The sequence below is a fragment of the Ciona intestinalis genome, chromosome 8, assembly GCF_000224145.3.
Source record: "Ciona intestinalis chromosome 8, KH, whole genome shotgun sequence".
Classification (NCBI taxonomy): domain Eukaryota; kingdom Metazoa; phylum Chordata; class Ascidiacea; order Phlebobranchia; family Cionidae; genus Ciona; species Ciona intestinalis.
In genome coordinates, this window is record NC_020173.2 from 4518064 (window position 1) to 4541712 (window position 23649).

General features: G+C 36.4%; 4 protein-coding genes across 5 annotated transcripts in view; all 4 read right to left on the reverse strand.

Annotated features, from left to right (window-relative positions):
* Positions 1-228: 228 nt before the first annotated feature.
* LOC100187356 (DNA damage-binding protein 1) lies at positions 229-12966 on the reverse strand. The gene is made up of 27 exons (XM_026835557.1): positions 12822-12966; positions 12341-12489; positions 11770-11886; positions 11431-11526; positions 11026-11151; positions 10395-10509; positions 10029-10126; positions 9481-9636; positions 8917-9028; positions 8521-8648; positions 8098-8200; positions 7643-7827; positions 7323-7482; positions 6702-6908; positions 6227-6334; positions 5853-6060; positions 5482-5593; positions 5102-5200; positions 4380-4488; positions 3926-4090; positions 3436-3530; positions 2935-3105; positions 2449-2558; positions 2164-2296; positions 1717-1857; positions 1029-1151; positions 229-619 (listed from the first exon to the last, which is right to left on the reverse strand). Exons 1-27 carry the CDS (start codon positions 12880-12882, stop codon positions 539-541), a joined length of 3468 nt encoding a protein of 1155 aa, XP_026691358.1. The 5' UTR covers positions 12883-12966; the 3' UTR covers positions 229-538.
* LOC100177896 (NF-kappa-B inhibitor-like protein 1) lies at positions 12925-14592 on the reverse strand. Its single transcript, XM_002125658.4, has one exon. The coding sequence runs from the start codon at positions 14297-14299 to the stop codon at positions 13169-13171; it is 1131 nt and encodes a 376-aa protein (XP_002125694.1). The 5' UTR covers positions 14300-14592; the 3' UTR covers positions 12925-13168.
* A 188-nt stretch (positions 14593-14780) lies between these two features.
* Positions 14781-17956, reverse strand: LOC100180247 (ras-related protein Rab-28-like). Its single transcript, XM_002125627.5, has 7 exons — positions 17767-17956; positions 17239-17335; positions 16771-16859; positions 16357-16480; positions 15658-15761; positions 15284-15361; positions 14781-15028 (listed from the first exon to the last, which is right to left on the reverse strand). Exons 1-7 carry the CDS (start codon positions 17842-17844, stop codon positions 14930-14932), a joined length of 669 nt encoding a protein of 222 aa, XP_002125663.2. The 5' UTR covers positions 17845-17956; the 3' UTR covers positions 14781-14929.
* Positions 17957-18713: 757 nt separating this feature from the next.
* The window catches only part of LOC100182961 (E3 ubiquitin-protein ligase PDZRN3-like), a 35440-nt gene continuing 30504 nt past the window's right edge, over positions 18714-23649 (reverse strand). For both annotated transcript variants that reach the window (XM_018812783.2, XM_018812784.2), the window contains exons 8-10: positions 21970-22083; positions 21081-21203; positions 18714-20992 (exon numbers count right to left, since the gene is read on the reverse strand). In XM_018812783.2, the coding sequence (XP_018668328.1) occupies positions 19346-20992; positions 21081-21203; positions 21970-22083 (1884 nt within the window). In that variant the 3' untranslated portion in view covers positions 18714-19345. The remainder of the gene's footprint in view (positions 20993-21080; positions 21204-21969; positions 22084-23649) is intronic.

Here is a 23649-nt window from a genome sequence, read left to right on the forward strand (position 1 = left end):
CTGTATAGTGCGATATATTGGCTTAATACAGTTTACTGTTACATTTTGAACTCCCACTTTTCCAAAACATGTCTTAGAATTTTAGATCAATAATTTCAATCTTTAAAACTAACCAGTCAATAAACGCTCAATAAGCAGTTACGTCCAGTGCACTGTTTCTCCGTATTCCATAAACTAGCCAAGCAAATTCCTCAGTGGTTGTTTAACGGCGTTCACCAACGTCAACAATTTAAATAGCACACCAGTCGTCATATGTGAGACTCCCGGCGTTGCAATTATTTTATTAGGAAATCCATCATCATTGGGCGCATATTAGGCCAACAAATATAGCCGTAGCTACATGAAATTAAATCGACCCGCGGTATTTGCTAGGCCTCGCTTGACGAAACAGCAGCAAGAAATACCGAACAATGATTGTTAGAGAAAAATTTTGCGCGTTCTAAAAAAGTATGGTCAAAAACTGAGTGAATGAAACTAACGCAAATTGACGCAGCGTTTTTGTGGGGTTCACAAATTTAAGGAAAATCATGTTTTCGTTTTAATGAATGCGGTTCATTTCTTCCACTGCTTTTATCAAGTCATCAACCGTTGCTTCTCGTTTCGTCCCATGCTCTTTTACCTGCAAGTCACGTAATATGAGATAAAACTTAACAGGTATACGAAATGTTAATTACAAATTTAGCCAATGCGGCATAGGTTTAGACAGCGCCTTTAAATAAACATTTCTAAATTAATTGGAAAACATAGTCACGGGTGCTACTTTACACGGAATATTATTCGCACCGTTAATTAACCCTTAATGCGTGACGTGTTAATCCTTTAAAGTTTAAAACAACTATGGAAACATTCCGGCATTATGCTACTTTAGAATTGATATGGGCTACGGATTATACATATTCTTAAACTGGATCATGTATTACGAAAAGCCTGTTACTTGGCTTACTTACAAGATCACAAAAATTAAATCTCTAAAAGTTAACGCTTTCGGCATGTAACCTTTACACAGTACGATCATTAAAATTTTTTACCATCAAACCCTTTGCTACTTCTGCCATCTTTTCCCTGTTAAGATCGAGAAAACATTCAATAAGGTCGCCATCCACGAACCCACGGTGAGCCTCCGTCTTTTCGTTGGTGCAAAACGATCTCCACGTATAGGATAGGTTAAGGAAATGAAGATTAATTGCAGCTTACGGATGTAAAAACGCACAGTTCATATACAACTGTTACATACTAATGGTGCGTTTAAATCGCAACATGGAACATTTAGATGCAAAACGTGTGCTAATTGCTAAGTGTATAAAATATATTCGTTTTAAGCAAGTCGCAGTGCGATGTAGTTTTACATTACGAAACTGACCCCATGTAAACATTTAACATATGGCATCAAATTAGAAACCAGCAACTGCGAACTATAAAACGCCATTTTCTATAATTGTGCTTAAAATTGCCCCGTCGGGAGCCACTAACAGGGTTGCTTAAAAGCTGTTGCTTCAGGCTTGTAAATTCGGTGGGTAATTGTGTTTATCTAAGAGCATTTGCCTCTAGCATAACATCTAATGTAAACATGGCCACAGCTTTGTATAAGCAGTTTCCTAACGATATGACGTGGGAATTTATATTGCACTGATGTTTTGTAAATATTCTGACGCGCATACTACAAAACCAGACGTCTCCTCGGTTTACCACCATTAAAATATCGATAATAAAAGGATATGATTCGTGGTCTATGTTTCCGACGCTCTTGATGACTTTGGCAAGCCGGTTCTGTATAGAATGCAGAAATGCGTATAGGTCTTCGTCGACTGTTGTAATCACTCCTATACTCCCATGCACTGTACCGAAGAGAATATGCCCCTATAGAAGTGAATTCGGCATTCAGGTTAAACTAGGTTTGCTAAAGCGGACGCGGACCAACGAATAGGGACTGTAAACATGGAGTTGATTTAAACTGTATTGAATAGCTGTTTTAAATACCAACAGCTTTGGTGTGTCGCCCCTGTGTTAAAGCGCGAACAATACGTATTGTACGAAGTGCCCTTGAAAGCTTACAGCGATCGTCGTGGGGTTCTACATTTGTTTAGAACTACTCGACGCTTTTAAGCTTTTCATGGGCTACTAACTAGCACATAATTAACATAACACTGACGGTGATTAATTTACCTTCGAAGAAACCGCAGTTTCCCCCACGTTCTGCATGACTAGTGAACCATGACGAAAAGTGTTTATTGAATCACCAACGTGAAACAAAGCGGCTTCTCGTAGCTTGGACCTTTCTTCGTCTGTAGTAGCACCACTGTATATAAATGACCGGTGAAAGATAAAACAGAAACCCCGTGTTATAACGATTGTCGCTGCCAACCAGGCGAAGAAAATTAATAAATATTTATTTAAAAAAACCAAACTTTTAGTTTTTCACCAAATTTTTTAAAAAATTTCAACCTGTACCTGTCTTTCTGGCAGATAAATACGTTGTAGAAATTTTCGGCGCCTAAGAAATTATCGTCGTCTAAAATCTCGACAGCCGTCATCCAATTTGGACTGTAATCCTTCGCTATCTGAACCCAATACAAACCAAAGTTATTACATATTATTACCATGTACTCGGGAGTACCACGTTCAAATCAATAGGTTAAATACGGTGTATACCTTCAGCATAGTTCATGACTTATCGAATATTACCGCACAAAATGAGTTTTAAAACGCAGTACGAGTGCTGTTATGTTGCCGTGTATAAACATAGCAATAAAGCATATATGACAAACTTTACCAGGACGAGGAGTGTGAAATGTCGCTCCAGAACACATATTATGCCATTCATTCACTATTAAATGTAAAACGTACAATTCAATGACCGATATACTCGTAAACAAACATGTAAAATGAGTTAAAATGGGTCTGATTTTATTTTAAGTAATAATAAAATAAGATTACCTCGTCTAGATTGCCTTCTACGTGCTTGTAGTTTAAGATGCTCATACTGCGCATGAGGTCGCCAACTAACACGAAGTCGCCCTTGCATTTTAAGTACAATGCCAATATATTGCTTTGGTTGCTGCACTCGGCACGTAACTCTTTTTCTGTCGTCCACTGGTATATGCTCACCTATGTATATTAGCGTGGGGTAAGATGGGTACCGTTAGCATAATGTCCCATATTTTGTAGCAATTAACAACGGTAATTTTAAGTCGTTGGGACAAGGTTATATATTATGTAAATATTCTTCGTTTACTAGCGAATTGAAACGATAAAGGAGAACAAAAACATACCAGTTAAATATAATCTAATATACGTAAATTAAATCCCAATTTTGTATATGTAACATGTGTTACTCGTTTTTTTATAAATGAATTAGAAAAACTTACATTTAAAATTGAAAAAAATTATACCCAGTTTATTAAAATACGGACGAATTTAATGATTGTGTCAACTTACCGACGTGTTAATGGCAGCCAAAACGTGGCCGTTAAACTGGCAAAGACAAAACACGGCTCCTTTCACCTCTTTTTCCGCCACCAACGTTAATTTATCTAGAAAAAAAAAAAAAACTGTTTTATCGCTGACATGAAGCATATACGATAGAATTAACTATCTTGAAAAGCAATTATCTTTCTTAAATTGTTCTGTTTTATACACCCCGTGCCCGCTTTTGAGTTATCACGTATGTAACTTTGTGGGTGATTATTTTTTAAGCATGGCTGACAATTTAGATTACCCATTAGTGACCACTGGGTTGAAGTAATTGCCGTTAACTGTCTTGCCCATACACCCACAATACAAATCACGTCGGGGTCACTTTTTTCAAAAACGGCTTAATCTCCGTTTCTTATACATCGAGTACCCTTTGAGTGGCATAACACCAGTCATACGACGGTTAAAGAAAAAAAAAACAAAAACATGCACCCACAATAGTAAAAAGTCTTACTGTCAATATAATGAAAGACGAGAATTCGGCCGTGTTTTGGTTCAGTTTCTTCCATGTAAACGAACGCAGTGCCGACCACGAAGTAAGAGTTAGGATCCGATCCTAATTTGCATGACATAATGCTTAAGGGTTCCTCGTTCGTGTCAAGCTGGTATGCATGGTGGACTGAAAGAAGACAGTGTTAGATTCTATAAGTGGGTTTTCAGTATGTTTTTTCCTAATGTTAGTTTTCATTGGGGCCTATGGTTAGTTACATTAATTGATAATACAACGTCTGTTGTGAACATGTTTTGATTCTCTTTTCTCATCCTATTTGGTAGCAAACAAAGAATATTTATATAATGAAATACCCGCATTTTTTTAATTGATATTCTTATTAAACAATTTAACATTGAGGCTTTAGCTTCGTAAAACTAAAAAACACATGATAAAAGATATGAAAAGATATAGCCACCTTCAAATGTATGTTGGTCTATTATAAGCAAACTGCCTATATCAGCTGTGGCAGAAAAACCTTCGACGGATCTTCCGTCTACGGGTGGACTTTTCGTGCATACCGATGCCTATGAACAATATTTAACATGTATTCTACTTAATTAGTTGTTTAAAATATCAGCCAGGCATAAACATCCCCCCAAAAATCCCCATCAAGTTACATATACATGGTAACTCGTAAGCGGGCACGAGGTGTATGAAACAGACACCCGTGTTATAACGACTGTCTTTGCCCGCCACGCGAGTGTTAAATAAGTAACATTTATTCAGTTATTATTTTTATACGTAATAACCCGTCAACGGACACAATGTGTATATGAAACAGAACACCCGTGTTATAAAGACCGTCCTTGCCATTCACGCGAGTGTAAATAAGTTAAATTCATTCATTCATTCATTCATTATTCAATATGTGTCGGACTGTTGGTGCATAAGTGCACACTATACTGTGATGAGTTCATTGCCAAGAGCCACTCGGAGCATTTCTATTGATTTTACCGAGATTCATTCAACAGGATATTATATTGACCTTGCCTGAACCAGCTTAAAATCGTTACGCATCGATGCTGTAACCGTATAATGTTATGGCAGTCATTCAGCGTCAGAGCTACAAATCGCAACCGAACTGTTGATCAGATTTGCCTATTACCCGCTCGTCATATCATCAAATTAATTTTATACCTGAGTGCTAGCGCTGGGTCTTGTTATTTTCATCTTATCACCGGTAGCGTCGACGGAGTCTGTACGTAAAGTGACAAGGCCAAAGCATTGAGATTCTTCCTGCATGAACAAATGTGATTTTAAATTAGCTTGGTCTGAAATTTTTCCTAATGACAAGCCCATATGGTATAATGGGTTGTCTAAATTGCCGATCACACAGAAAAACCAGTCGCCAACAAAGCTACATACATGGGAACTCGTAAGCTGCCGCGAGGTGTATGAAACAGATCACCCGTGGTATAACGATTGCCGTTTTTCTGCCACACAAGGATAAAACAAGTTACATTTATTAATTCTAGTGAAACACACGATTTGAGTGTGAGTATGAGTTGGTCGTTAACCTGGTAAGCTATTCTTCTTGGTGACTCATACAGCGGCACTGTGCGAATATGCAGTTTCTGTATTTCGTCTATCGTCCCGATCAACAAGGTGTTGTCATTGGCCAAGGCAAGACTATGCGAACAAATGGGTTCATTTAAGCCCCAACCAAACATTAAAAAAAACTTTAAAAATTCAAAAAAGTGATCACCAACTAAGTTACACACACGGTAAACCGTAAGCGGCATGAGGGGTATGAAGCAGAATACTGGTCATATAACGGGTATCGCTGCCCTGATTGACGAAAATAATAGTTACATACATTCTTTCATTCATATATAGTAACGTTAGTATAAAAATATACAAAAGTCTAAAACTACTCCCAATGCAATACCTGTCCGGATAACCGTCCGAATCCAGCGGGCACATATGGGAAACCTCTTTTAAATTGACATTGGAAAATACCAGCTTCTTATTCGAACTATATACGACGGTGGGACGATCCGAACACGCGAACACTGTTCGTGAACCACCAGACGTGAAAACACTGAGGGAAGTTGGTTGTGTTCCAAGTGGAACTTTCTTTCTATCACTGATATAACCTTTATAAATGAGGTGAGATATTTTAGCTTTGTTTGCGGAAGCACTGGAGAAATTTATTTCAATAAATTTATACTATAGAAATACAATATTCATTTTTTTTATGATCCTTTTCAGTAGTATCCCATCTTACCCCACATTCCCATTGTGCGCTGATCTTTAACTGACCTGTTTCAGGATTGAGAGTAAAATAGAACAGAGTCCCGTCACCAAGAGTCACAAGTAGATAGTTAATACCGTCGAATTGTACCAGAAGTATTGAACGTGGGATTATTTCTGCATGATGAACAATTTTTGTCAACTTGTTTTACTTATACTGTATAGGTATAAATCATATATAACCACATATATAAATATTATAATTTTTTTTAAAGTAATGATTGACTTTTTGCTAGAAAGAAATTTGGTTGATTCAAACACTTTCACAGCTTTTCCACATCAATTTTATTGTACTCTTTAAGAAAAGCAGTTTAAAAAAGAATAAAATTTTTAGAACAAATATAAAAAGTAAAACATTAAAATTAGTAAAACATTAAAAAAGTCAAGAAAAATACTATTTTAAAACATGCCTGGTAGCAGAATATTTAATATAAATGTCACGAATCCGTGATAAGTGATAAGTTATACAAACAACTTGACAAACCATCGGCCAGTTTCTGCTGGTGCATCTCTTCTAATGTTGGAAGTTTAAGAACACGAGCTGTGTTGTCGTTCCATAAACCGACAGCGCATATAGAGGCCGTGACGAAGTCTGGACCTTCCAATTCTGAAGGGTCACTGACCAGGGGTTCAATAGTTAAACATGCAACTTCGTGTGGTAAATCCACACATGCTCGTTCGATCACCTCACCTTTAAGAAAGATAATTGGATAATACTGTGGGGTAAGATGGATACCGTTGGCACATATTTTCCCATATTTTATAATTGTTTTTTTTTTAACAAATAACAACAGTCTTTTAGTCTTTTAAAGTCGTGAGGATCTGTTACACAATTCTGTAAAAAGCTTATTAAAACATTTATGAAATCCCAAGGTAATTTACATAACATACAACATGAAAACTGGTTTAGTAGGGTGAAGTAGGGTGTTATTTATAAAGTTGAATAATACATTTTAACAGAGTATATGCGGTACAGTATTTAATTCAGTGTGTTTTTCCCAAGAAATCTTAAATCAGTTATTTTGTCTCAAATCAGTCTATATTAAGAACTTTAACTTACATCATTTATCCAAGTCCTTTAAAGATTGTAAAAAAAATCACATACCTGGTTGTATTTCAAAGTAATGAAGAGATGAGCCAATAGCAAGCAACACTTGTGACTTATTGCATGTAGCAACACTTATATGACGATCATTCTTAGGTTTCCATTCATGAACTTGTCTTCTCTCAGTGTGTGATATCAACCTGATGCTTTTCTCTGTGATCTAAGATAACAGTGCAGTTTGTAAACAAGGAATATAAAATAAGAAAAAGTATAATATAACCAATGTCATCACAAATTTTCTGGTAATGAAAACCAACAAAATGTTGGTGCAAATTTTTAACCAGCAGGCAATTTCAAAGATTACAAAATACTATTCTCACCTGTACAAGTTGGTTGTGGCAAACATTGGAGCAGTAAAAAGTTTGGCTCTCATCATCAAATCCAGGAAGATCTGTCTCTTCTACTTCCTCTCCACTCAACTGGAGGATGCGAGAATGTCCGACGAATGAGATGACGAGAGTATCGTAGCTCCGTGAAGTATCAAACACTCTTAAAGGCCATAAACCTTTATTTTATTGAAAAAAGTTGCCATAAATTTGTAGGTCACTTTGTAAATTTATTGATTTTGTCTATTATTAATAGAATAACGGCAATTCAAACATAAATAAACTAATATAAAGCAGTAAAGCTCTGTGAGACACCTGGCTATCAGGGAAGTATTATTAAAACATTGTTAGTTGGCCTCAGGTTTAGCTCTTAAAACAATTATACAAAAACAGGTGAAAACTTTTAGGGCAGCATGTAGTATTAAGTAAAATAAGTTAACTTTCTTTACCTTTAATTCCAGGCAAATCAATACTCGCGTGTTCTTGGATTCCGATCCCGTTTCTAATAATTCTGAGACTTCCTTCTTTAAATGCGCCAGAACAAGTGACCACCTGTGTGTGGTGTTAGCATTATTTTTAGGAAGTTTTTTTAAAAAGCAATTAATATCAAAAATTAGAAGGTAATTAATGTTTTTTTTCTATTTTTTAACAGGTTAATTACCCCTTAAAACATACATGTGTAGAGTAGTAAAATATTTATATAATGTACTTCAACAAAAATATAATAATTGCTCCTGAAATAAAACTACACTTTAACTAGTAAGAAACACTTTTACCTATATAAATATAAAACGTATTTTTGTAATTTTTTTAATAAATTTTTAAGAAAATGTTTTTGTAATAACATTTTGTCATTTTTATATAACACTGACCTGACCCTGTCCTTGTCTATCCAAATCAACTACACACATATCAATAATAGGACCAAGGTTGGTATAAGTGTCAAGCACACTGATAAGACTTGGTTTGGGTCTTCCTTCCATGCTAGAGTCTGTAGGTGCTGCAAAAGAAAATGACAAAATTTAACTAAAGAGGCAAAATTAAAATCATTTTTACCAAACGTTTTTGTTCCCAAAATGATCTGTATTTACTATTTCAAGGTTTTTAAACACAAATATAAAACGTTTCTGCCAATAAAAGTATTTAAGCTTATATAAAACCTAAAAAGTGATGAGTCTAATACAATAATTTAAGACAGCAAAATGTGTATAAATATCCAAACTGCACACAACACACATACTGCATAATATATCAGTTAAATTTCTTACACTGCACTTCTACAGGTGTTGTATGTAACCGAATAAGTTGTGAATCTCCAAGTCGTGACCCGATATAAACCACCCCATTGTCAAGGTAACTGATTGCTTCTGGGATCGAAACCTGTACATTGGAATTTATAAATGACAAAATAGATAGAACAAATAAAGCGATTAAGTTTTCCGAGTAAGGCAAAGCAGTGACCTTGTGCCCGCGTACTAGTTATCGCATACGAAATTTTGTAGGTGATCACTTTATTGGAATTTGGACAAATCTATAAGGCACTGCTGGGTTGAAGCAACTGCCAGCAAATTTGTTTTAAATGTTAGTGCATTCAACTACTGCTGCCTTCTGACCTTAAACTATAGTGTCTATATTTTAATCTATATGGGTACTGTCCCAAAGCAAGACACTCCAGAAGATCAAAAATTGACATCAACACCTAGGTTACGAGCACATACACTTTACCAGACAGATATCTGTATCACAGAAATAAAAAAAAATATGAAATATAATATATTACAAAATGAGTAAAAAACACCATCCTTACACCTATGCACACAAAAATAAGTTACCTCTCCAAGAAGTTCAATCTTAAGATCCCTGACTGTGTTTGTTCCATCCATCATCTCATCACTCTCCAGGAGAAGGATGAATAGATGACCAGCAAGATCACCGAGGAGGTATCTTGATCCATCTTTATCTACCGGAGCATAACAGTTGATTGTGTCCTGAAAAAAACAGAAAAAAATAAAAAAAAAATTCTTGCATTTTATTAGTGGTTTTCACTTGTATACTTGTAGAAATTTTCATGAATTCTACTAGTGTTTCACTAAAAGATTTAATAACACAATTATAACTTTAATCATAAAGAGCTACCTAGTCCCCTTTGATAAATGAATGAATGAATGAAAGTAACTGATATACCCTTGTGTGCAAAAGATGACAGTGTGCCAGTTTACGAGTTACCACATAGGAAACTTTAAGGGAAATTATTTATTATTATTTTTTAATATGCCCGGCAATTTAGACAACACATAAGTAACCACTGGGTCGGAGCAATTGCCGTAAAATATCTTGCTCAAACCCAAATACACCTACGCAAGTACAAAATATGTCCCACCTTTATTTGAGGTGGTGCAATAGGAATATATTTGTCACCATTATGGTAGGTGATGGATTCTTGTCCAATGATTATGGATCCAGCTAAGGGTTTGGGAACTGAAAACAAATAAACAAGTTTCGCGATCTGATATAATTAAACAATAATGTTAGAACTGTATAAAACACTTTTAGTCATCAGTAAATTTATTATTCAAGAGTGAGGATTGGCTACATTGTTAAATGGCTGTGTGCGCTGAGTGAGCAACACACATATAGAAAAGATACTGCTGGTGCTAGGCTACGAATTAGGGAAGAAACACATAAATTTTCGGAAAAAATTAAAACAAATTTGTATTTTCCTGTACGTTCGTACAGTATATATTACCATTAATAATAAAGTTGGCTTCAGCATCGATGTTTTCTTGTTTCCACGGTCCAGCTACTACTTCTTTGTCACGTACATCAACTATATATGTTTTCACATGGCGACCTTGGGAGTTCTATACCGGACAAAATAAAGTTCGTGGATTACATATTTTTTAAACATAACAACATAAATCAGTACGGACACCACCTCTTTGGATATAGTAGGGAAGATCAAACTAATTAAAACAAATAAAAGATGGAAATTAGCAAAAACATTAAATAGTCGTTAAAAGTATTGACGTACAAGAGCTAATGAATTTCTCATTAAAATAAGTCATGGAGGTTTCAACATACAACAGCGTATGTAGAAGCCAGGTAAAAAAATAATTAAATTTTCAACAATATGAAAAACTAATCAAATTTTTAAGTAACGGGTTTGCATATTTGCAAAGGCGTGTTTGCTTAGGGAAATGAACCACCTTTGGTCTAAATCCCAGTTCCGAGCCACGCACCACCCTAGAACCTTGCTTCTAATTTAAAGAAATAAATAGAATGTGGTTGGCAGGGTGGGTGCATAATTGCTGACAGTTTGATGCAAAACAAGACCTGTTGGTTATAGACCGAATTTTGCTTCTTATAAATAGAGTTACCTGGTAAATAATAACAAGTGTTGGTGTGGTGTAACCATGTAGGAATTTAGCATCAATGACACTCAGTTCTTCAATTCTTATGTTGAAAGGTCGTAACTCTTCAGAAGTTGGATCATAAGGTAGGAACTATAAAACACACCATGTAACTTATTTATCCACGTGTGGCTAGGTAACAACCCCCTTTAAACAGTGCGTTCTGTTTTATACACCTCATGCCTACTTACGAATTACCATATATGTTACTTTACAGGTGATTTTTTTGTTTTGATTTTTTTCGGTATTGTCGAAAATTTGGACAACCTATTAGTTACCACTGAGTCAGAGCAATGTCTGTTAAATGTCTTGGCTTTAACTTACAACTCGCTTCTAAATCACTCATCTAAAACACCAAACCGACATTCCTACCTTGAAAACCCCTTCATACAAGCGAAGACCAATAAGTTTACTTGTTGGGTCAATAATTCCAATTATTCCAGTTTCTGGCGGTCTGCCAACTGTATCCTGTTCATATTTTTGAATTGGTTAATTCTTAGCAGTGTATAACAGATATTAAAGGGGCATACCAAAAAAAAGAAAATTTGTGCACTGTATCTTTGGAATCCATATGAGCATCTATTTCTATATAATTTTAATTTTTCGTTGGTTGCCCCTACAACTTAGGCAATATGTACAGTTATTTTTTGTTGGTTGCCACTATAACTTGGGCAAAGTACAATTAGTTTTTTTCCTATGTATTAAACTTACACTGAGATCCCCACTTGCTTTGGTGATAATTTCACATCCGCCATCAGTTGCTTTGTATTGCAATATACATCCATGATATCGCTCGGTTAATATAAACAATAAGTCACGATCTTCACCCTGGAAAAATTGGAAAATTACTGTACTTTTAATAGGGGTAAGCTGATACAGTGTAGCTATATAGCACACCATACAAGGAAAATTTGGATTTTTTTCAGAGATTCTTAAACTTATTTTACAGCCATGGCAGCACAAATACAAAGAATAAATAAAGGTGATAAACAAATTTGATCTGTTAGTTTACAAAACTAATTTAGTGGTTTTAAACGAACAGTGCTTTGAAAGTATTTTTGGTTCACAAATTTACAAATATTAATATGTAACATTCACTTTATGGAAGAAACAATGCTATACTTAGCTATATATACATATTATATATAATATATGTATTTACTGTTTTAAAGTTGTATTTTAAAACAGTAACTAAGCCTTAAAAATAATCCACAAATAATTAAGATGTATACAATAATAAACCACAAAATATGGAACTATGTGACGCTAAGTCGATACATACTTCTGGTCTGAAAAATTTGAGCACAGCTATTCTGCCATATATATTGATTTCTTTGACAGGACGCAAGCCTTCTGGTGTGACAGTGAATAATTCTAGTCGGGTGTTCTTAGAAATTAATAAATTCAAGTCACTTCCACTGGTGAAATTACCTGTTTAAAAATGGTTGTATTTAAAAAAAAATGGAAACATGAATAAAGGCTACTTGTACTGTTTAAATAAAATATATATAATTGGAAAAATAGATTACCTATATATAAAACATATAACATTTTGAGAAATTAAAAATGTGCATCATTTAGTATTTGAGCCAAGAATGTAATAGTTTATAGTTTTAATTAATTAGTTACAAAATTATCTTAAAACATAGCCCTTATGTGGCCTATTAAGGGAGGGTTAATAAAGTTCAGATTTTACTTTAAAAAACCTTTGCTGAAGGAATTCAGCATTTAAAATGAAGGCCCAAACAAATCTATATTCTCACCTGTAATACATTGCTTTACAGCAGTTGGTTTGTGAGCAGTAACAATGTAGTTGGATGACATCTTAATTTACAACATCAGTATTTAATACATTCACTATTGAGATTCTTTGATTAAGTTACACATAGGTTGCAATGGAATTTATAAGAAACTTTGTTAAAAATAAAAGACTTACTTCAATATGGAATTAGTATTTTACACAAAAGCCCAAAAATCCCACTGAAACAAAAGGTATTTTACTTGCATAAAACATATGTCTCCCACACATTTTTACTGAATGTATCTTTCTACCAGTATCAGAAAATACTTAACAGCTTTATCAAAACTATTGCATGCAGAACAAATAACATTAAAATGTTTTTAGAACATTATTTAAAGCTTGTGATAAAGTTTTGACTGTGTCCAATATTGATTCTTTATCATTATCTGCAAGGAGGTTGCTACATCTTTGCGCGAATTTATCTGGATGCCAAAGGATCAGTTGCTTTAAAATATATTTTCTTTTTACTTTGTTATCCCCAGCAGGTTGGCCGGTCATAATTACTTCCATCATTTCATCCATTGACCCAAGACAAGGCCATGGTATATCCTTGAAACGCAGTTTCTTTTTATCGTCATCTGCAACTGAATCTTTGTGTTTTGTCATCTTTTCTTTGTAGTTTTTGTGTTTCGACTCCAAAATTTCATCTTTCATTGCTTGTCTTCTCTTCCTATAATTCTCATGTTCTCTCTCCATCCGATCAGTCATGTCCTTTACCTCTGCTCTCTTCCTCTTCTTGTTCTCCTCTTTTCTCCTCTGATTACTGACAACTTTTGATTGATTTTTCCTCCTATACTCCTCAGCCATCTGATCCGCCCATTGCTCAAAAGTCGGATAATCAGGAACAAAATCATCCCAATTTTCATTAAGTATAAAATTATCTCGGACCCCAACGTCCGCACAGTCATCATCCCATTCGTTTCTCAACTTCTCCTTCCACTTCTTTTCCTCTGAATCTTCCTCCTCTTCCTCTTGATCCTTATAACAACTTCCAACCTCTTCCTTCCAAGCGTTTTCCTCGTCCTCCTTTCTAGCAGTATACCTCTCCTTTGCATCCTTCAGTAGCTGACTAGAAGTCTCCCTCCACTTGTTCTCCCATGACAGAACATCAGGATAATCTCGAATCAAAGGATCTATGAGATTTTTATACCCAGAATAATTCCCCTCCTCACCCACGAACTTTGCAGCCAAATGCAGCGGCGTTTCTTTGTTCTTATCCAACATCTCAGCACTCGCACCAAACCTTAGCAAGCATCTTACTACAGCATCATCACCAAACAAGCAAGCCACATGCAGCGGTGTTCTGTTCAGATCTCCAGATTTAAAGTTTAAGTTAAGATCCACATTCTTCTTAGTGTATGTTTCAAGGTAGTGTTTAAGTTTTAGCAGGTAACCACTTTGAACATAGTTTAGAACTTTCTGCTTGACCCGCTTGTGCATCGCATCAGGTTTTGTCTTTGATATAAGTATCTAACTTTTAACTCTGTAAGAAGCAAATACACAAAATATTATATAATGTGGACATAGATGGCATAAAAATAAAACTTTTAAAATTTACAAAAATGAATAAAAAACGTGCTAAAGACTGAAATAGAATCATAGAATTTTGCCAACTGGTGTTACTTGTAAGCAATAACAATGTATAGCACAACCCAGAATACACTGTACATAGCCTATACCAAAAACTTGCAAAAGCAGAATCACAGTTAATGCTAAAATTGAAGCACCAAAACATTGTACAAGCCAGACATTCTAAATATAAAACTATAAAATACTCATTTACAGAAAAAAAATCACATTCGTCATTTACTAAAGGGAAAAAAATATATAGACAATGAAACCAATGTAAAACAAGACGGAACAGGAGCATTGAAACACTACTCTCTAATTTGTACAAAGGTACCACAAGACAACTATTAAAAATAGTTAGACAACTATTAAAAATAGTTAAGTGCAAGTCATCAAAAAGTCTCTCGCAAATTCGTAAAAGTATTAGTAAATGTTAACAACCATTAATTGTATCATTTGTATGCATGGTTGCAAATTGCTGGTTCAGTGTACAAGATTTTTTCATTGGATAACACAGATGCTGCTTTTGGTTTTAGTTGATCTAGTTTTAACTGATGGTGAACTTGCTTTACTTGCTTGGACTTCCGCTTTCATTACACGCTGTGTAAAAACATGTTTAAATATTGTGTACCATAAATATAATTCGGAAAATATTCCTTGTTTACTATCAAATAGGGCGAAAAAGGAGACTGAAAATAGGTTCCATCTTACTGCAATAATAAGCCTTCTTAATCTATTCTTAAAATACTAACAAATACAGTCTTACACTTAAAGTTAATACAATTCATTGTCGCAACCCCTGGAAATTTTATAAATATACCACTGTCTACCCTACTATATGGTAGTTCAACTCACATGAGCCCCATCAACTTCTGCTTTCGATAATTTTATCTTTAAAATATCAGCAGCAAGTTTCTTGAAACATAATTCCACCTGAAACAAGCTATATTTGTCAATACTGTTTGTATTGGGCCAGGGGATTATAATATTATGAAGGAACGCCCAGGATACATCCCAATTTATTTTTCATTAAATTATATTATTGATTTTTTTATCAATTTAATAAGTTGCTGTTCAAAACTATAAACAGGGATGCTAATAACAAATGTTTAGTGTTACTGTTATCTAAATATTAAATGATTGATAATTAGATAAAAATACATAAAAAACATGTATCTAATAATGTGGAAAATACATCAACTTGAGTCTTGACATAACACCCAACTTACCGAATCCCCAGTTTTTGCTGATATGAAATGACTTGACATATTATTTTCAGCTGCATAACTTTCATGTTTCTTTTTGTTTACTGCACGTTGATGTTCCAAATCAACTGTTGTAAAACAAAGGTGTTCAGAAAGTCACTGTGCACTTATTTATTTACACACATGTTTCAGTATAGAATCGGAAGGTAATTATAAATGATGTTAAAAATGTCTGTTAGCATTAATACTCGCCCTCGGCCTTATTTTTTTATTTCTAAACACCTTAATCATAAATATAAAAAACTTATAGGAACAGTGTACAGTGACTTTCCATACACCCTGTATAAGGTTAACCTAATTATAAAATAAACATCCAAATAACTCAAATCAAAACCAGATGTTTCTTACTCATGTAACAGACACATTTAAAACATCCTAATAACAATATTTATTTATTGCTAGCAGTTTTACTTTTACATGTTAACGGAACTCACATTCTCAAACTCTGTGGTGACTTTTGAGGTTATACTGGAGGTGCCAATTTAAACATTACATTATGCTTGGTAGCAAATTCAATTTGACAATGAAATGCAGTGTCAAAGTATGGGTATTGAGCAAAAATCTCATGTGCCATAACGAGCCATACTATAGAACCTCACCCCCACAGAATAAAATATAGGGTAGCAACAGCAGCAGAATATTCGTTAATTTTCCTGATTTTACCTTTATTTCCAACCAACGTAAAATAAGGTTTGTTCGACAGGTCACATGACTGAACAGCTGACATCCATTCTTCGATGTTTTGGAAACTCTGAAGATTTGTGATGTCATACAGTAAAACAAACCCCTGTAAAACAAAGAAAACAATACATTATAACATAAATTATAAAGCTGAAATTTTTTAAGTTAACTTTAAGTTGAAATATTTAAGTTAATTTTTGGGTAACTTTAATTTGCTCAGAATAGGTTTAAAGGGAGAGTTCAAAACCAATAAAATACAATAAATAACACATTCCAATATTTTCAAATGTGACCATTATTTGCATTCACAATAAATCTTAAGATTCTTAACCCCAACACATAACAATATATACATATATACTATTTATAAATAATACACACATACTCCCAACTTACATTTGCTCCATAAATATATTTATCGAACATGGAACCACCAAGGTTCTGACCACCCACGTCACAAACTTGTAATGTAACGTTGTGGTTGCCTATAATAAAATTATTTTATATATATATATACCAGCAAAACTCTTTATAACCTAAAACATTAGTACATGACATAGGCATAGCTACAATAACAGAAACTGATGTGCCATGCATAGGTAGCCTATTATATATAAATTATAAAATCATTTTAGGTAAAATAAATGCTTTACATAACTATAGTTTTATAATCAAAAGGAATACTTTTTATTTATCTTCGATTACCAAAACATTATACAAAAAAAAACGTACTAAGAATAAAATAAGTAATAGAGCAATCGAATGGTTAAAGTCATAAAGAGCATGGCTTTTAAAAAGTCATTCTATTCCTTTGTAGTCAAGTGTTAAACTGATATCAGTATACAACTCTGCAACCACATATACCTGGTAAAACGATCCTTTTAAGGTAAAAATCAACACCCAGAGTTTGGTCGTAAGATTTAACGAATTGATCTTGTGTGTATCTTGTGATGGTTGATGTCTGAAATTAAAACACATTGCATGAAAATATCAACTGTAAACAAAAAAATTGATATCAATGGTAAAATGTGCTGCAATATGACAATATGTGTTAAGATTCAGTTTCAAAAGGTGGAGCCAACTACATATATTACTAGTTGTTGGCTGAATATCGATTGAGTATTTCGATGCCCTTGACCAAGAGTAAAAAGTTTGGTAGATAACATGAATTCTGTCGGAAAAAATGCCTAAATTTAAACTTGCATTGTTTTAAAACTGTAACGGTGAGATCGTACATGGTGGCACAACATGGATATTTATATTTTAAAATCAAAACCTAATCATTGCTTCGTAGTCATATTTATCAGGTAGATGTGCAGGCATTTATATATAATGCGAATCCGCACTTGATATTAAAATATAAATTCACAAAGTTAAAACACAATACAGCACCTTCCCACTTCCTCCATCACCAAGAACAACAATTTTTAATCGAGTGTCTGGAACTTCTTCATCTTCCGAGTCGGACATCACTACCAACCTCAATGACACAACAATGGCAGATTGCAGATGTGTAATAAAATATGGGTATACCCTAAAATTTTAAATGAAAATGTTGATTTCCTGTTGTATATACATAGTCTAAAGTCAATATGTGGAACAGTGTATAAGATATTAAAGATAATAGGTGACAGAATGACAGCCAACAAAATATATATCATCTTAGGCTAAAGCTATCACTCTCAAGGCACTTCACTATACTACATATATACTTATTTACATGCATCGTATGATTATACCTTTTAGCTAATTATTAATTGGATTTTTTACTTCGAAAAAAAAAAACTAAAAACAAAACAAACCAACACACGTTGCTAATACAACCCGATGATAAACACTTTACGTCTAACCTTGCAAATATCCTTTTTCGCCCGCTCTCTCATAATTTTACCTACTTCACTCACTCTCTCATGTTTTTAGCGTTTAAAATTCCCATAACGATTAAATTCGAAAAATATATTTTGGCAATTAAATGCGAAAAGAGGAAAAGCATAATATGGGACTTTATATTCTACTTATACGCGGATATGTACTGTAAAATAAATTGATGCTCCAAATCTGAGAAGGTATGAGAATATTTTGAGGTAGCATACCTCCTGATAAATGATTTTAAAAACACATTATGCCACAGATTCTTTTGAGTTTAGAAGTATTGACAAAAGTTGCTTAATATGCCTGCAATAGTCCTGAATATCGATAAAATACCTAAATGCTCTTAACTAGGATCAGATGCATATAGGGCCTAACATATAGGCTTATACTAGTGTACAGTCATCGTACACGATGGTGCAGTTGTAAAGAGCTGTCTAAATGCGTTTTTTGCAAGAAATAAGACAAAATAAGTTTCAACAACATATCGTATTCGCGGATCAACACAATACAATTAAATTCGGTAAGCAACAGCACGGCAACTGGCGCTTTAATAGAACATATTATATAAAAAAGAAATAGTAAAGAAAATTGTCGCGGCAAACACCCGGGACGAAATAGGAGTATGAGAAAGTACTGGAAATGAGTTAGTGCTTGGTATCGTAACGAAGGAAATATAGGATAGCATGTTTACAAACTACAACAATGCAATAGACCGACGGGTTTGTGTTGGTGCCTCGTAGAAAGAAAGAACAAAACGTATTGAAATAAATTAGAAAGAACGATAAATACTTCTAGGTCGGTAAAACAATATTTGTGATAACTTGTTGCATTGGTATCGTAGCATGGTGTGGGAGTGTGAGTACAAACAGTGAGAACGGAATTTGTGACTCATGTCTGATATGGAACTTACGCGTTTTAAGCGATGGAAAACGATTGCAACTGCTTGTACATCTCTAATGTCTCGCAGTGCTAGACGTTTTCAGCCATTGTGTATTCGGGACGGGTCCTCTGCTCCTACGGTACGCTCTCTTGGCTTGTGGCCACTTAACGATCAAGAATTGGTTTTCGCTGCTCCACAGCGATGGCTAGCGGTTGCTTTTCAAATGTAGGTAACACTGAGCAGAGGATTCAAAGCAGCCGTTCCCGTAGTTTTATCCCCGTGCGCTAGGATTTCTTGCACAGTTACAAAGCTGTCGAGTAGCATACGCTTATGTTTACGACGTTCCATTTTCTTGTGACTTAACTCGACAATGTCCGTGTCCGCTGGTACGTTTTCAGTGAGAACTTCCAGCCGACAACGTTGCATGAAATCCCGACGACGCTTCTTCTCTCGCGCATGCCGCAGGTGTCGCTTACGTTCCTCTCGTGACCAATGCCGACCGAGCTTAAGCTCTGTCATCGCATCGTCGTCGGTGGTCACCCCGCATCTTTCAACGAGCAATTTTTGTTCCCTATCACGAAGAACTTTTTCTCTCACAGGTCGTTTTGTGATGTACCTGGTCCCGTCCCGGCTCACACGTACTTTCCACTCCATACGAACATCACCGTTTGAACTACCTTCACCCACTGTGTTCGTTGCACCTTTAATGTTATCCATGCTCGGTGCTGAACCCTCGGTATACGACTGAGACCTCGTCGCCATGTTGGGTCGATTACATAACACAGATGGGTTCATATTGTCCGACGAGCGGCGGAATTTGTGGTTCTTAGATCTTGAAGGGAAATCGTTGCTTCCTGCGCTTTTACTGAAACTGTTCGGATCCCGGTGACGCTTACTGGTCAAGTGATTGGAAGCTGGCAAGTCAGTGCAAGTGCTCTCACCGGCCGAGTTCCGAGATTGCGATGCAACAACTGTTTCGCTTTCAGATCTGTCCTTACTGCTACTGGCGTCGCCAACACTTCTGGAATCTGACCGGTTCCTTGACCTGGACATCGAGTTTTGTTCAATTGTTTCAGGTGTCTGGGTATGCCGCCGATTCTTAGCAACTGCGGCTGCTGCTTTCCACAACTCTTTCGTCGATGCTGTAAGCGAAGCTGACGTGTGGAAGTTCGGGCCTTGAGGTGGGTGAAGTAACCTAGGTAACGGGGTGGGTGGGAGCTTCGGTGGGGTAGCAGAAGTGAATATGGAACTAAATTCAACCCCCGCGTCCTCAAAACCTTCAGACTCGCTGTCCTCGGCGTGGGTGAGGTAACAGGCCGGCCCTTCACCGTCGCTATTAGCGTCGCTGCTGATATAAGATATAGTAGGTCCGGTGTGCGGTTTGGTAATGCTCTTTTTAGGGGACAGTGGAGGCGATAGAGAGTCAATGCTTATTCGGGGAGCGCTCGCAGTGCTTGTGCTACGGAAACTTTCCCCTGTGCTGTAAGCTGATGACGTGTTGTCAGTTGCGCTGTTTGAGTTTCGTTCAGCCGCAATAGCAACGATCACGTCTTCCATGTTTGCAGTGCTGGAAATACCAGCAGGGTGGAAATTTCGGGAGTCCTTGTTTTCAATCTGACGAATTTTGTCCTCGTAGTCCTGACGGGCGATTTTCACCCATGGACTGACGTCATCGTCTACGTCATCGGGTGTACAGTTTGGACTTTTTGGTGCATCTTCTAACTCTAGGTGCTGTATAGCATCGCTCAGCCGTTGGAATTGGTTAGATTTTTCTTCTGTTATCGATCTTTCCATGGAACCCTTTGCGGAGTCGGTCGAGTGGCAATCAACTGGTTTATCGAAGGGTCGTTTCGGGTAGTGGTAATCCTGAAAAGAAACGAAAACCTTTAGATTTGAATCTAAGCGAAACAGCTACTTTGTAGAAACGTGCTTTGTGTGCTTAATATATTCGTACCTTGGATGCTACAAAGGTAAACTCCTTGGCAACTGAGTGGGGAGCGGAACTTCCTCTACTTGAGTCGGTTCCGAACCGTCTCGAATCTTGAGTATTGGTACTGGTCGCATTATCGGTGACGCTCTGTAAAATAAGCATAAGAAATTCAGTACTGGATCTCACACACCGGCGAGAGAGAAGTGGGAATTACGCGTAGTTATCTTGAAAGCAAATATATGGGTCGAGAAGCGCCGTGCTAATTATCACTAGAATGGGAGAGAACTTGATCTTAAAGTCGCCTAAGCGCCACTCAATTGCACGGTTTCCCAGCAACGTAGACGACAACTATCTGGGAAAGTAGCTTGGCTATATAACATGTCTTTGCCGATGAGATATAGCAACCGGTCGGAGAAATACCAGCCTTCTTTCCTGGCAGGTGAATAAACTATCTGAGCGTGGATTACGTCAAAGGGGTGTCACGGGGTCCTCGCATTACATGTTTCAACGACTTTTCCCTTTAGCGAGTGGCGCTCGAAACATTAAAGCCGGATATACTTGTGTATATACTCTATCTAAATTCAAACCGCTATAGTCGTTCATCTATTATGCAATGCTGATTCTGTTGTTTAAACTGCGACCTCGCGGATATACACCGAGCCATTATTGGATTAGAAATTGCCGCTGTCTTTAATATGTCATTATAGACGGCCGAGGTATTCGCGTGACGCTAGCGAGAATAAATTACTGGTTGAAATTTCCTTATTATTTAATTCCGTTGCTAGCAATATTTTGCGGAACGAAATTCCACCGATCGATGGCAGATAAACACTTCGAAATAGCTCGCAGAAAAGCCGGGCTCGTTCGGTGTGTTTAAAATTTCGTTAAGTAGAATATAATACACAAAACACACCTGTACACTGCTGCCATCGGTGGTACGACCGATGCCGCTATCTTTTTCATTAGGACTGGAATCCACCGAGCTATGAGAGGTCCCGCTGTCAGTTGTTCTGGCAGTAGTGGCAAGCTGAAAAACAAACATCAAAAGGTCAGGGAATCATTAAAGTTAAGATAACCCTTCGTAATTTTTTTAGGATAAACATTTAGTACAACTTGTTGTTGTGATGATTTCGCAAAAACCGAACGCCGGAAAAGCACGAGCGTCAATATAGGCCTTGACCCGTATTAACGAATTTATAGCAAACATGAGACCACACAGTGATATGTGGACATTACTATGAGATAATGTCTTGGGAAAAAATAAGCTTCCCGGACACGATTTGCTCATGGGAGAGTTAATTAGAAAAGGGGCTGAGATTAACCTCGTTGGCAACGAGATTACAGCACGAGACGTTCTATTATTTTGCCCCGCGATGCCGGATTATTATATTTAGCCATCAACCCGCCACCAATACCATGTAATGCGGGGCGGCATGCGTCTTATCAAGCCGACTCGCAGCAGAGCAAGGTCGCCGGTCAACCTAGCAGTCAGCCGCGTGCTGTGTGTATGCGGCAGTCTAATCCAACTCGACGCCTACATTGTTTATTGACGGTGCTAGCCATCGTGCAGCTTTGATGCCGGTTAAAATGCCTTAAAGTTTTGCCCACACCATTAGCTTAGTTAGGCTCAGCGACGGCTTAGCGCAAGTACGAAGCGGTAGGCGGCGAAAAACGGCTGCAAATAAATTTGCTTCGTCCCAACTTTGGTAAACAGAGGGCTGTTTGGCGTTTTAAAAGTCGTGAATCTTACGACACCAAGTGTGTGGATTTTAATCCTGTCATGGGAGAAAACAGGATATTGGGCGATCGGGACGTCATGATAATTAGGTTGGCGAATAATAGCCGACTTTATACGTCCTCGTGCCCACACATACGTCACATATAAAGCGACTTGTGGTGATAGGTTTAGTTTCACTGTCAGATCATCTCCACAAATGAAGGGATTAGTTAAATTAAATACACCTTTGTAGATACTTACTTTTTGCGAGACGATTGCCGCGTATTCGATCCCTCCGTCCCTCGTTCTTTGTTCCAGAAAACGCGGACGAGATTCGTCGGATGTCGCGCTCATGACGTCATCATAATTCGTGACGTCACGAAGTACGTCATCGCCCTCGAAATCTTCGTTCCACTGCTCGTCGTCCTGAAGATACAAAACACACACAAGATTAATTTGGTTTGTCGTTAGCTATAGTTGCGACAACAAAACTAAAGGACATATTGACAGCAGCATGGATTAAACCCAAACGAACTTGGCCGGAGACCGATAAACCTATAGATTCGGTGTCGTACATAAGTTAGTAAACAAACGAAAGGTTGTCATGTCATGGTACCGTGCCTCTGTTTCATTTAAACAAATTTAATATGGTTTTTTATACAAGCATATACATTTCCACTATATTTCATTTACACCAAACTGTTATGCAAGTGTTTTATTCTGTTTTAATCGATTATTGTTGGCAGAAACACGTGACTACGTTGTGCGCTGGACGATGAATTCATTAGAATGCATTAAATATTCAGTTATGAGGTAAAAGTGACAGCCGTTATTGCAATCATTTCTTAAAAAGTGTGCCCGCGTATGATTAAATAA

Excerpts from the sequence above, each read along its gene's own strand:
- LOC100187356 (XM_026835557.1), bottom strand. The coding sequence starts at position 12,882 with ATGTCATCCAACTACATTGTTACTGCTCACAAACCAACTGCTGTAAAG. Across the intron at positions 9,637-10,028 it reads TTGCACCACCTCAAATAAAG|GACACAATCAACTGTTATGC; the intron begins GTGGGACATATT and ends TGTTTTTTTCAG. Across the intron at positions 3,531-3,925 it reads CGTCTTTCATTATATTGACA|ATAAATTAACGTTGGTGGCG; the intron begins GTAAGACTTTTT and ends TTTTTTTTCTAG.
- LOC100177896 (XM_002125658.4), bottom strand. The coding sequence starts at position 14,299 with ATGCACAAGCGGGTCAAGCAGAAAGTTCTAAACTATGTTCAAAGTGGT.
- LOC100180247 (XM_002125627.5), bottom strand. The coding sequence starts at position 17,844 with ATGTCCGACTCGGAAGATGAAGAAGTTCCAGACACTCGATTAAAAATT. Across the intron at positions 16,860-17,238 it reads TAAAAGGATCGTTTTACCAG|GCAACCACAACGTTACATTA; the intron begins GTATATGTGGTT and ends ATTTTATTATAG. Across the intron at positions 15,362-15,657 it reads CAGCAAAAACTGGGGATTCG|GTGGAATTATGTTTCAAGAA; the intron begins GTAAGTTGGGTG and ends AGCTTGTTTCAG.